This window comes from Echinops telfairi, unplaced genomic scaffold (assembly GCF_000313985.2).
Source record: "Echinops telfairi isolate 266 unplaced genomic scaffold, ASM31398v2 ScPeMD7_2573;HRSCAF=3158, whole genome shotgun sequence".
NCBI classification, from domain to species: domain Eukaryota; kingdom Metazoa; phylum Chordata; class Mammalia; order Afrosoricida; family Tenrecidae; genus Echinops; species Echinops telfairi.
In genome coordinates, this window is record NW_022106471.1 from 16,863,904 (window position 1) to 16,877,628 (window position 13,725).

The 13,725-nt window shown below is 52.6% G+C and overlaps 1 protein-coding gene across 1 annotated transcript in view; it reads right to left on the reverse strand.

The window, feature by feature from the left end:
- The window catches only part of EML6 (EMAP like 6), a 188,246-nt gene that overhangs the window by 41,301 nt on the left and 133,220 nt on the right, over window positions 1–13,725 (reverse strand). Inside the window, exons 22-24 of the mRNA XM_045294098.1 lie at window positions 13,319–13,450; window positions 1,725–1,813; window positions 398–577 (exon numbers count right to left, since the gene is read on the reverse strand). Of these exons, the coding sequence (XP_045150033.1) occupies window positions 398–577; window positions 1,725–1,813; window positions 13,319–13,450 (401 nt within the window). The remainder of the gene's footprint in view (window positions 1–397; window positions 578–1,724; window positions 1,814–13,318; window positions 13,451–13,725) is intronic.

Below are 13,725 nucleotides of genomic sequence, written 5' to 3' on the forward strand. Positions count from 1 at the left end.
AACGGCTCGGCTCGGGAGGAAGAACAGCTACGGCTGAGGCGAGGGGATTTCAGCCCCATGCAGAGGACAGGGTTTTTAGCAACTGCTTTGTATGGCAGAAAGTTCCCCACCTCCAGAAGAGCACTGGGGTGAGAGGCTGTCTGGCGATTCTTCGCAGTCTGTGACTAGTCGGGTTAGATGGCCAGAGAAGGGCCTTCAAGGAGAAACGGCAGTTGTGAGCATCTGACTCAGGTGAGTAAATTCTATGTCAGGGAGGCTTTTCATGTAACACACGACCCTGCTCCCACCATGGACTGCTTAGGCCTTCCAAATCGTAGAACCTCCCCTGGGAAATGACTGATAGATCTGGGGTGACCCATGAGCTGAGCAAGTAGAGGCGATGCGTGTGCCACATTACCTTGACAGGGTACGAGAAGAGCTTAACGAGCCCAAAGTCGTCCCCGGTGGCCAAGAGCGAGCCGTCTCTGGTGAGCGTGGCGGCATTCACGTCGGTCACGGCGTCGCTGTGTGCCGGCCAGATCCCCTCGCAGGTGGGGCCGAGGACGCAGGTCCACGAGTCCCACTGGAGCTTCTCCATCTTCAGAAGAGAGGCGGAGAGTCAGCACACTCCTTTCCCAGTTCCCAGCCCGGAGCGGAGGCGGCGCACACGGCGCCTCTGCTCTTTGCCTCGCCTGGAGGCACAGGCTCCATCTCGGCACACCGCCACCCACCCGACCCCGCGGAGCTATCGGGGCTATCGAGAGGCTGGAAAGGACGGTGTGTGAGTGCGGCCCCGCGCAGTTAGCAAATGGCGTTATTAAGAGCATCCCTTTACTGAGGACTGCAGAAGTTTCTCCGCAGAAGAGAGCTAGGACCAGTCTGGGCTGATCTGAGGCAAACACACTGGAGCTGGGAAGTGAACCCAGTTAACCCATAAACAGGTTTCAGGAACGCAGCGCCTGGTGCCCCTTCAGCAATGCTGACAGCATGATGAACTTGGCCACGGGGCTCAGAGAGCCCGCCACGGGGCTGGGAGCTCACGGCCTCGTGGAGGAGGGACACGGCCACTTTCTCCATCCGATCTCGCAGGGCTGCCCGGCAGCAGGAGACTCTTAGCCTGCATTCCTCCAAAGGAGGAAATGCCTTCCTTTCTTTCGCCAAAGGGGACATGGCAACGCATGAGTCAGACTGTCCCCAGGGCTTGGTGTCTGGTCAGGCAACTCCCCCTCTTCAGTCATCAGGCTTCGTCCGTGCACGCATCCGCAGGCCCGCGGAGGGACGCGTGCTCAAAGGGACCTCGCGTCAGAAGCCAGTAGTCTGGACATCGTGAACTGGGCTTGCACGCCAACAATTACGACATGCCACGGACACAGGAGAGAAGGGCAGTTTGACCCATCGGGACAGTCCCTCGGCCGTGGACAGTTGCTCCTGTCACAAGGAACCGTTTCTCTTATTGTTGCAGAATTACATACAGTGCCGAGACATGTAATGAATGTCGTGAGAACAGGTTCCTAAAGTCCATCAAAGTCTCTGCAGAGAACAGCCTAGCCCAAGGCCAGCGCTGCATTGTGACCTCGGCGGCAGCAGAGTAGGCCCACATGCCCTCAGCCACTCGGAAACCAGGGAAAGCAAGTGGGTCTAAGAAACGAGGAGCTTAAAGGCATGCTTAGAGCACGGACCACGGAGCGAAACACACCCTCGCAATCTTCCGGACAGGGTTCAAAGCGTTGGCGCCAGGTGCTTACCTCTGAAGGTCGAATTAGACGCCGCTTGCCTCTTGGGGCTTCGAAAAAGAGTTGCTCTTTGGCCCCCGAGTTAACTTGTAGTAATTTTCCTGTTGTGATAGAAAGAAAGAGACCATCACACCTTGCATTTACCTTCTGAGTATAAAATGAGCCGCCTTCACTCCTTTCAGTCAAAGCGTCACGAATCGCCGAGTATTTGCTGAGTCATCCCACAGGCAGTTCGTGGGACAACGCGTGTTCTTGGCTCTGATGCAGCAACCCTGCGGAGGACAGAGTGGAGCTGCCCCGTGGGCCTGCCAAGTTGCAAATCTTTATGGAAGTAAATCACCCCATCTTCCTCCCAGAGCAGCAAGTGGGTTCGAACCACTGACTTCCACTAGGCAGTCGCGTGCTGCAACATTGCTCCACCAGCTCTCCTTGCACGAGATTGTACAGACCCCAAAGCTACGGTGTTTAGAATATAAACACAAACAAATAGCCCCCCGCAGAGGAGAGCAGGATTGCTCCCTAGGGTTTCTGACATAAATATTGAGAGGCAACACGCTGCCTCATCTTCCTCCCTCAGAACAGCTGCTGGGTTTGAAGTACTGACCTCAGGATCAGCAGCCCATTCATAGTCCACTAGGCCACCAGGCTCCAGAATTCCAAGAAGACCCAAACTCCCCGCCATCGGGTCAATGCCAACTCACAGCGACTCTGTCGGGCAGGGTAGCTGTGCCCCTGGGAGTGTCAGAGGCTTTATGGGCTTAGAACGCACTTTCTCCAGAGGAGCAACCAGTGGTTTTGAACTTCTGTCTTGCAGTTAGCAGCCAAACGCATAACCACTGCACCACCAGGGCTCCTTAATTTCAAGAATACAGATCGTATAAAAGCCGACCTTAAACATCCTTCAGCGTACAGAAGGCTCACACGTGGTCTTTTGCTCTAGCTATGAAACTAAAATTAGCTGCAGTTTTCCAAAGCCTGACAAGATTCCATTTTGGCTCTTTTTCCTGGTTGCCTCAGAAGTAAAAGCAAGATTTACGGCCCTGGAAGTGAGATCCCCGTGGGGAACACTGGCATCAACTCGGATACAACGGCTAAATCTGTCCTTTAAGGTTTACAAACTGAGGGATGAGAGAAAATAAGCTACCAATGTTCATTCCTGTGTTACTTTAAAATCGGAAAAGAAATCAAGGCTTGCCCCAGACAAAATGTTGAACAAAAATAGTCTTTCGGCCTGCTGAAAGTGTGTAATCTTGGACTCGTTTAATTACAGGTGGAAAACACTCAGACCTCCCAGTCCCCTCATACCACGGCACAAACCTTTATGGCACGAAGGCTAAATGACTCAGGTCTCTACATTCTAGCCCTTTCCCCATGGTTTTAAGTGAAACTTTCAGACACCTAGGAGAGTGGAGCATGAAGGCCCTCTAGGTGCCTGCTACCCAGCTCCCCGACTCACCCTGGATTACTCTGAAGCAAATCCCAGAGCCCATGAACAGTTGAGCGCCCAGAGCCCTTCAGGGAAAAGTCGCCTTGGACATCCTGGAAGGTCCTTCATGGAATCTCACCACGATAACTTTGTGGCTTCTACCACGTTCCACAGCTCTAAAGTACAAACAGCTGCGGCCTACCTTTGAAACAGACTTGGCTAGCCTTCAGGAGTATGGGGTGCATTTCTAAGTGATGGATCAGAAAACGAGATCTGCTCGTTTGTCAAGCTCGGCATTCCTCATTTGGCGGGTCAGCATGACCAATGAGCTTGGCTGGGGGCTCCGAGGAGCAGCAGGTGTGAAGTCGTGTCCCCTGAAGGCGGCACATCTCTCCCGGCCCCGGGTTTCCTTTTGGACTCAAAGCGCCTCGACGGAGCGCGCACGGGCATCACTCGCTGTGCCGTGGGGGCTCGCACGCTGCTGGACAGTTGTGAGGCTGGAGGGTCTGCCATCAGGAGTCCAGGAACCAGCAGTCGCCCATGGTGGCCCAGTGTCCAGACTAAGAGGCCGGAAGGAGGATTTAGCAATCTACATGTAAAGAGCGGGGCCAGTGGAACCCTTAGGAAGGCAACACGTGGCCTTGTGCTGTCCCTCAGGGTGGAAAGGGCTCAAATGCACCCAGCAAAGAGCGGGGTCCTCACCGCGGAGCTGACTGCACTGACGGGGATGAGGTGAAGTTTTGGGGACTTTTGTGTGGTGGTGCAACATGATTTAAAATGAGAAAGCAGCGGTAATCAGCCGTTAGTAATCGAAAAGTGGAATGTACGAAGTATGGATCCAGGAACTTCTGAACTTGTCAAAGATGAAATTGAATGCACAGAGACCGATGCTGTGGACATTGCGTGAGCTGAAATGGCCTGGCCTTGGCCGTTCTGAGCCCGGCAGCCGTGTGGTCAGCCATGCTGGGAATCATCATTACAAAGGCCACTTCAAGCTCCTGCCCGAAGCACAAAGTTGTTGTCCATGATGGCTTAATTTCCATGTGTCGACAGCCAGGCCCAATTAATGCAACTGTTCATTCAATTTCACATACCAACCCTAAGGCCAAAGATGGAGACATTGAAGATTTTCACTAACCTCTAAGGTGTGAAGTTGATCAAACATGTAATCAAGATGTACCTATTACTACCGTTGACTGGAATGAGAAAACTGGAAGCAAAGAGGAAGGCTCAGTCGTTGCAAAATATGGCCAAGAACGAGGCTAGAGCTTCCAAGACAGAATTCCTCAAGGCCAACAACTCCTTCGTTGTAAATGTCTTCCTTGTCAGCAGCATAGACAGCACTGCATACGTGGAGTTCGCCAGGGGAGAGACACAGGATTAAATTGACTGCGGAAGTGGAAGGAGAGCCTGGGACACGCAATACCACCACACAGAACAGGGTCCAGTTCCCACTGTCAGAAAGACGGCTACCTTTTCATATGTGAGTTCCACTTGAAGTCCAAGGTGTTCGGACAAGTCTACCAAGGCCAACGTATGACCTTGAGTGTATCCCAACTGAATTAAAAAGTTCCTCTAAGACAGAAACTCAGACCCAGCGAACACGAGTGACTGAAGGACTGGTGAGTTCGCACCAAGTTCATGTTGGATGGAGACGGCAAATGATTATGGTAAAGAAACGGGCAAAGTGGTGGCAGGAGAGACTCCAGAACTTGCCCTTGAACATCCCAGAGTGTGAACTAAAGGAAGAGGTTACGACATAAGCGAGGACGTTACAGACCTGTGCAGTCAGAGACCCAGAACAATCACACCGATGCGAGTGGAGACCCTAAGACATCCCCTCACAGAAGGGTCACAAGGAGAGACGAGCCAGTCAGGGTGCAGCATAGCACCAACGAAACACAACTTTCCTCTAGTTCAGCGGTTCTCAACCTGTGGGCCGCGACCCCTTTGGGGGTGGAATGATTCTTTTACAGGGGTTGCTCAATTCCTAACAGTAGCAAAATTACAGTGATGAAGTAGTTACAAAAATAATTTTATGGTTGGGGGATCACCACAACATGAGGAACAGTATTAAAGGGTCGCAGCATTAGGAAGGTTGAGAACCACTGCTTTAGTTCTTTAATGTCTCCTCCCCCCACCCCAACCCTCATGACCCCAATTCTACCTTACAAATCTGGCTAGACCAGAGCATGTACACTGGTACAGATAAGAACTGGCAACAAGGGAATCCAGGACAGATGAACCCTCAGGACCAATAATGAGAGAAGCAATACCAGGAGGGTAGTGGGAAGGTGGGGTAGAAGGGGGAACTGATCACAAGGATCTACCCATGGCCCCCTCCCTGGGGAACAGACAACAGAAAAGTGGGTGAAGGGAGACACCGGACAGTGTAAGACATGACAAAATAATAATTATTTATAAATGATCAAAGGTTCATGGGGGGGGGAATGAGGAGCTGATAGCAAGGACTCAAGTACAAGGAGAATGATGATGGCAACAGATGTACAAATGTGGTTGACACAATGGACGTGTGTATGGATTGTGATAAGAGTTATAAGAGCCCCAATAAAATGATTTTTTAAAAATCTGTGCAAGATCTGGAGTTAGAAAGCCAAAAAGGAAGAGGGTGTGCAGCACCCCCGAGCTGAGAGAGCAGAAGAAAGCACCCAGGCGGCTGGTCGCTCTTGACCGAGTCCATGGGCGGAGGACTGGACTATTCGGGAAGCATCCGAAGGTGGAAGGTACACACAGAACCACTGTGTCAAAAAGAGCAGGTTGGCGTGCAGCCACTTCAAGAAGTGGCACACGATCAAAACCAGCGGGCACTAAAGGAAGACATCGGGGCTTCACTGAAAGCATTAGCAAAAAATCAAGGCTCCGGGAAAGGTTTCAACAACTTGGTGCAGCACCGTCAGCTCCCACGCTTCTGTGCCAAGAAACCTGAAAGACAGCTACCTGGACAACAGACTGGCAGCGATCCGTATTTGTGTTCATGCTAAAGAAAGGTGAGCTAACAGAAGGCAGAACTTAGAGAACAACATCCTTCATAGCACACGTAAGCACAATTCTGTGAGGATCATTTAGAAACGGTTTCAGTAGCACATAACAGGGACTGCTGGGACTGAAGCCATGGTCAGCAGAGGACATGGACAAGGGTCTATCACTACTGATCGATGGGTCTTGGCTGCCAAAGCATGTAAAAAAGATGTCTCACTAACTATGCAAAGGTAATCAACTGTGTGGATCATAACAAATTATGAATAACGATCTGAAAAATGGAAAATTCCAGAATTCTTAACTATGCTCAGATCAAGCCTGTACACAGACTTACAGGGGGCCGTGGAACAGAACAAGGGGTGCTTGTGGTTTAAATCAGGAGAGGCTATCTAAGGGTTGCATCTTTCACCATATTTATTCAACGGGTGTACTGAGCAAATAATCTGAGATGCTGAATTATATGAAAGAATGGACATCAAGACTGAAGGGAGGCTAGTCAACAGCCTGGGGCGTGCAAAGGACACAGCCTTGCTTGCTCGAGAAAGGGAAGGGGGCTTGAAGCACTGACTGATGAAGATCCGTGTGAGCGCTAGTGTGGATCACATCTCAACACAAAGGAAAACAAAAGTCCTCACAGCTAGACCAAGAATAAATGCAGGCAAATCCATGACACGTGGAAAAATTTGAAGTTGTCAATTTTCTCATTTACTGGGGCCCACAATCAATGATCACTGGAGCGGCTGCCAAGAACTCAAATCAGATATTGCACTGGGCAAATCTGCTGGCCGAAGGCCTCTTGAACGTGTTCAGAACACAGCTATCACTTTGAGGAGTAAGCGGCACCTGGCCTAGGCCACGATTTTCAATCACCTCATGCGTGCAAAGGCTAGACAATAAGTAAGGACAGACCAGCTAGGAATTGATGCCATGGAATTGTGGCGCTGTCACAGACCGCCAGGGGGACACACAGAACTGTGTGGGAGGAAGCACAGTCAGAAGGCTCTCGAGCAGCCAGGCTCCGAAGACATCCTCTCACGCACGGTGGGCATGTCATGGGGAGGGAACTGTCTGTCCCTGGAGAAGGACGGCACGCTTGGGAAGGCAGAGGGTCAGTCAGCAAGGGGAAGACCCTCAACGAGCCTGATGACCAGTCGGAACCAGGTCCAAACGCAACAACCAGCAGACGACGGCACAGGCCGGGCAGCACTGTGTTCTGCCGTGTGCAGAACAGGGCAGATGGTGCTGGAAACGCCAACAACCTTTGCCGAAGCAGACAGACGCCGCATCTTTGTTCTGTGGAGCAGCCGGTGTGTTCCAACTGCCAGCCTGTCAGTGAGGTGAGCGCTTAACTTCTGCACCACCAAGGCTCTCTGACTGTATAGCTGTCCGTGTGCACGTGAGAAAAGAAAAAGAGGCCTTAAATTAGCTTTGCTAATTAGCATTGAGAGGAAATGGGTAATCGGTGCTAATCTAAACAGTGATTGCAAATAGCAAAGGCTGTGGGGAGGAGACGGAAGGAGTTGATGGAAACATTTTCTGAATGTGGTCGCTCTAGGTCATCTGGGGTCAGGGGCTGCTGGCAGAACTGTGAGACTGCCATTCCTTGAAGACCCCGACAGCCCACTTTAAACCTCCATGTCCACGATGCCACTTCCCTGAAAGGCACACAAACTGGTAAAACAGCACGGCGCTTTATGACTGCTGTGAGGGGCTGTGGACTTTGGGACCAAGGGTAGCATTTGGTGGCAGCCCTGACCGAGCAGGCAACCCTGGAGTCAGGGAAGCCTGCCTTGTGAGAGAGGGGCCCAAAGCAGACACTCGCTCACGGCCCGTGAGTCCATTCCAGCCCTGGGGAATCTTAGAGTCATTCCAGCCCTGGGGAATCTTAGAGCAGGTGGCTTCCTCTTTCTCTAGAGCAGCCGGTGGTGGGTTTGAACCGCTGACCATTGTTAGCGGCCTCTTACTTAAGCCATTGAGCCACACGGGCTCCCGACATGGGAGAGCGGTGGAGGCGGGGAGGACCTGGCCCAGAGCAGGAGAGGAACTGTCTGCGTGGCTTCTGGGCCTTTCAGGTCGTCTTGAAGCCGTTCCTCAGGGCCGCTGCGCTTTATTCCTGGGTTCTGGAAGGTGGCCCTACAACTTTCCGGCAAATTTCCCTTTTACTGTTGTTATTGTTGTTTTAACCTAAGTTGGCTTGAGTGGGTTTCTGTTTCTTGCCACCAAGAACAAGCAGCAATGACAATCAGGCACACTTGGGTTCCAGTGGTCCAATTAGGTGAATGCTATCCCCCCCTATTTTTCTTCGTTGCTTTTATTTCAATGGGAAAAAATTAGAAAAAAATCTGGGACACCACTCTTCCCCCTGCCTGCTGCTTAGTAAAATAGAACCACCGAGACACTCCGGGGACAAGGAGCACAGCAGAAAGCCAAATAATTCACGGGTGACTGACCCTGACTAACGGCAACCCTATTCTTTCAGACTCTGCACCCTTTTATCCACTTGGAACGCCTGTTCACACGGAATCACAGGATTTAAAGAGACAGATGTCCTCGTTACCAAGCAGATGTAGCCTGAGGAATAAGAAGCTCTAGGGCTCATGAAACATGACTTCACGTACGTCGTCCCTGTTGACAAACACTTTTGGAAGTCAGGATAATTCCAAAATCGGTAATAAATGTACTGAACCGATCGGGCCCCGAGTGATGGCAAGGGGAACGAACGATCAGCCTGTCACTCCCCAGCCAAGCTCCCCGAGTTCTCCCCGCCCCAGACAGGGACACGGGGCAGTTAGAGAGCATGCGCCGCGTCATGTACCACGGTCTCTCTCAAGCACTTGGCTCAGAGTTCCATCCCGGAGTGGTCTTGACCCTGCTCTGTTGCCATGGGCACGGAGTGGCTGCTGGGCTGGAGGCCGGACCAGTGTCCGCCTCTGCTCTCCCTGTTTCTGACGGGATCAGAAAACAAGGTGTCCCTGCTCTGAAACGATGAGCTCTCCCCCACAGGCCCTGGAGGCCCCTGCTGAAAAGCCAGGCTGGCCTTGGGGCGGCAGGGGCGTCTTGAGGTCAGACATCTCAGGGTTGGGTTGATGAGGAGGACAGGGCTGTCTGTGGACAGGACACGTGGCCCAGGGCTAAGGGCCCTGGGGTCAAACCGGCGATGCACAAGCACACCCGATTTCATTGCCCAGGTGGCAGGACTGCTCCCCCAAATCAAAAGCGTCCTAAGCTTCAATCCGCAGACGCCATCGGGCTCCAAACCCTCTTCCGGCAGAGGCGAGGGGAGATGGCTTTTCAAAGACCTTGATTCCTCCTCTCAGTCCCCTTTCCACCCTCTCACAAGCTGGGCTGCTCACCTCAGGTCAGCAGTTTGAAACCACCAGCCGCTCCATGGGAGAGAGATGAGGCTTTCTACTCCTGGAAAGAGTTACAGTCTCAGAAACCCACAGGGGCAGTTCCACCCCGTCCTGTAGGGTCACTTACAGGGTTGCTGTGAAGGTCCCGCCAGGGAAGTTTTCCCTTTTAGCTCTGGTTGGAGCCTGAGGCCGCCTTAGGGAGGTCAGTGCCCCTGCTGGTGGCCGTGGGTATTGCAGCAGAATGAAACACTTCTCCCTAGAACGCTGAGAGCGCGATTGTAACCACAGCGACCTCTGAGCACCTTCCAGCACTCTGAGTGCTGTTGGCTAATTATCACCATGCCTTTCTCCCTAGTCTGTCTTGGTCTGGAAGCTCTGCTGAAATCTACACATCATGAATGACCACCGCAGTGTTGAAACACACGACTGGACTCCCAGCATCACCAAAACATGCCGATTACCACAGCCCTGTGATTACCACAGTCACTCTGTGAAAATTCCCTGCTCCCTGCTCACAGCACACAGCTGACGGGATGGTCTTCTACCACAGTGGGCAGAAACGTCCCTGACAAACGGGCTTCTGCCTGTCCTTATGTGGCTGCTCTCGACGGCAGTGGCAGCCCCGGAGTGACCAGGGAGAGGCAACGAGGACACAGGCACAAAAGAAGTGAGCAGCGTGCACTGTGGACCTCATCACCATGGGCGGGCGAGTGGCGCTGCGCCTCAAGGCCGCCTATCAACAGGGTGAAAGGCAACATCTGGGACCCATATCAGGGTCTCCAAATCGTTCGTGGAAAATGTACAGTGTGGAACAACTGTGCATGGATTTAACATTTTTGGCACCCCTCCCCAACAAACAAACAAACAAACAAACTTTCATTGACTTGCTATAACATGTGGAAACAGGATTTAGTTTGACGGATAAGCCATCAGTTTGGGCGGAGATCCTGCGAGAGCAACTTGAATTCTGCTAAAGGGGGAGCAAGAACAGACATCAAGTGCATGGCGGATGCTAGAATGGAGAGTGGTCAAATCACGGATACGCGGCAACATGTTTGGGGTGAAGGGGTAGTGCCTCTCCCCCCAATCAGTGGTTTACAAACGGATAGCTCGCTTAGGAAGGGGAGAATGATGCGGAAGGCGACGTCCGTTAGGGAAACCACCCACCTGGGTTTGTGAGGAGGAATGACTCATTGTTGCTCTGACCGAATGGACCGAGGATTGATGGCAGAAACAATAGCCAACCCATAGATGCCTCCATGCCCTCAGCTCATGCATTCTGACTGAAGGATTAAAGTGGGGCAGGCTTCCTGTTGAACGGGTGCAACCCTGTGCACCGCCCAAATCGGCTGCAGACGAGGAGCAGAGCCTCCATGGAGATTTCAGAGACAGGATGGGGTCCTGCGGCGTTTCTGGGAAGAACTGAAACAGGAGCGGACACATGGCCACAGCGGTCTGACCCTGAGGACAAAGTGCCAGCAAGGGCGGAAGTGGCCCTCATCAAAGCAAAGCAGGGCCAGTCAGGAGCAGAGGTCACGGCAAGAGTCTCAGGGATGCTCCAGGTATTTTCCCTGTTGATTTTTGGAAGGTCAAGAGACAATCACATCTCATTATGAGAGTGTTTTCAGGAAGTTAGCCAAACCTTAACAGAGACTCCCCTAGGGAAACCTGGCCAGACAGCGCTTCTCCACCACCACTCGGCTCTGCTCATTCTTCTCACCAAAAGGGCGCTTTTGCAAGAGCTTCCACAGGAAATCATTAGGCAACCCCTTACAGTCCTGACGTGGCTCCTGACTTCCTTAAGAACCACTAAAAGGCACCCACCTTTCTTCAGTTAACACTGTAACAGAGTCCGCACTGCCAGGACTCCTGGTTTCTTAGGGATGGACTCAGCGTCTGGAACCTTCCATTACCCAAGTGTCTTGAACCTGATGGAGCCCATGCTGAGAAATTAAGAAAAAATATCTATTCCCATTTCCCCAAGCGTTTTGAAGTCCCCCTTGTGCGTAGCTGATAGAAATTCTATATTCCAAATACACAGAGAACGCCTACAACTTGGCAACAAAATAACAAGCAATCTTATTTTCAAAGGGCAAGGACTAGGATGTGTTTCTCCAAAGATTTACAGATGGTCACAGGGTGGTTATCTGTTAGGGAAATGCACAGTGAGATACTACTTTCTCTACCCTCACGAGTCAATGCTGGCTCAGCAACGCCCTGTGGGTTTTCCCAGACTGTCACTGCTTAGGGCGTAGAAAGCCCAGCCTTTCTCCCACGGAGCAGCTGGTGGTTTTGAACTTCTGACTGTGTGGTTAGCCGCCCAATGAGTACCCACTACCCCACAAGGGCTCCTGGTTAGGGCTCACTCACTGCCATCGAGTCAGTGCGTTACTGGGTCGCTATGAGTGATGGTAACTGTTCACGGGAGGAGAAAGCCCAGTCCTTCTCCTTCAGAGATGCTAGTGGTTTTGAACTGCTGACCATGTGGATCCCAGCCCAACATGTAACCTCTACACCACCAGGTACATCTCTGGTGGGACAGTAAATGGTGCAGCCGCTGTGGACGAGTGACCGCTCCTCACAATGTTAATACCTCACGACTCAGCAATTCCACTCGCAGGGATATAACCAAGAGACGGGACAGCAGGGAATCCACAAGCTAGCTCTACACTGGTGCCCACTACCGCACGCGCCAGAGCCATCGCACGGTGGAAACAGCGATGTCACCCACTGGAGATGGATTACAAGAAAGAAGGCACGTTCCCACCGTGAAGTGCTACCCAACCATAGAGAGAAACCATGTCTGGGGCCTGCTGAAACACAGATGAGCCTTGAAAAGCTTATGCAGTTGGAAGGAACCAGACATCAGAGGGCAACTGTCAGATGGCTGCCATTCACATGAAACATCTCCAACGGCACAGGCCAGTCATTTCCAGGGCTCCAGGGTGGGGCAAGGAGGGAGTTGCTGTTTGTTGGGTACACATGAACGATTCTGGGTTTTGGAGTGACGGCATTTTAGAAATAAAGTACGATGCTTGCCCGACATTGTGACTCTAACCAAGGCCATTGAATCTACACGGGTTACACTGTATGATCTATGTTTGATGACACTACAAAAATAAAAGAGATCCAGCAGACAGCGCTGATGTTCTGCCCTGGGTACTGAGCCCAACCTGGCCCTTCTGGGCCCGTGCTGCGCTCCCTCTGCCGGCTCACCAGCTCTTGCCCCCACGCCTTACCCTGGCGTGCCCTTGTGCTGCTTTACTACGTCACCCACCGTGTGGGCAGTGGGAGCCTGGTTCACCCATGCCTGTGTCTTCCAAATTCCCGGGCCACGGCAGAGGCTAGGATTGCTACACTAATAAATAGAGCAATCCCCGTGGCACTGGGGGGCATGACCTGAAGGGGAGAGGGAGCGGGCGGGTGTAGAGTCTGGGGGAGCAGAGAAACTTGCGGTGAGCTGACTACAGCTTGTGGCCTTCAGGCTTCCTGGACTGTTCTCCGAGGGGTGGGGAGGAGAAGACGCCAGGTGGGGGAGGCCGCAGGTGAGGCGGTGAGTCCAGGTGGTGGCATCGGATACCCTTGGCTATCGTGACGCCTAGAGGCCTCAGCGGGTGATCGTGGCAGTGGGGGATGGGAGCACCCTCAGCATATTCACAGCAGGGGTCCCGGGGCCTGTAACGTGCTGTGCCAGGCACTTATTTTGCCACGCTCCGCCCTCCCCCGTTGTCCTCCAGCTCAGCTGCTGGCCTCTTTAGAAACCGCCTGGAGGTGGACCCCGCCTGGAAACCCAGAGCTGAACTGCCTGCAGTCCAGGGGGGCATTACCTCTGGAGTCCCAGTCGATGTGAGTGATGTAGCTGGACGCGCCTTTGCAGATGCCGACCCGCTTGCTGGTGAGAACATTGTAAATGTCCACAAAGTGATCGTGAGATGCCACGGCGAGGTATTTCCCTGTGTCTGCAGAGAGAAGCACGCGCGCGCGTTAGCTCCCAGACTTTTCACGCGGCCGCCGTCCTCATTTTACAGCTGGGGAAGGGGCAGAGGTGCGTTTTAAAAGAGCCCACTCGGCCATCCCCACTATGAGACATGTCGCCCTTCACTGACCCATAGCCCTACAAGGGACAACACCAGAGACACAGTGTGGGAATTGCACCTGATCGGGTCCTGCCACACTGAGGCAAAACACTAAGGGGGTGCAACAGAACAGCAAGGGAATGGAGTGGCGAGGTCCC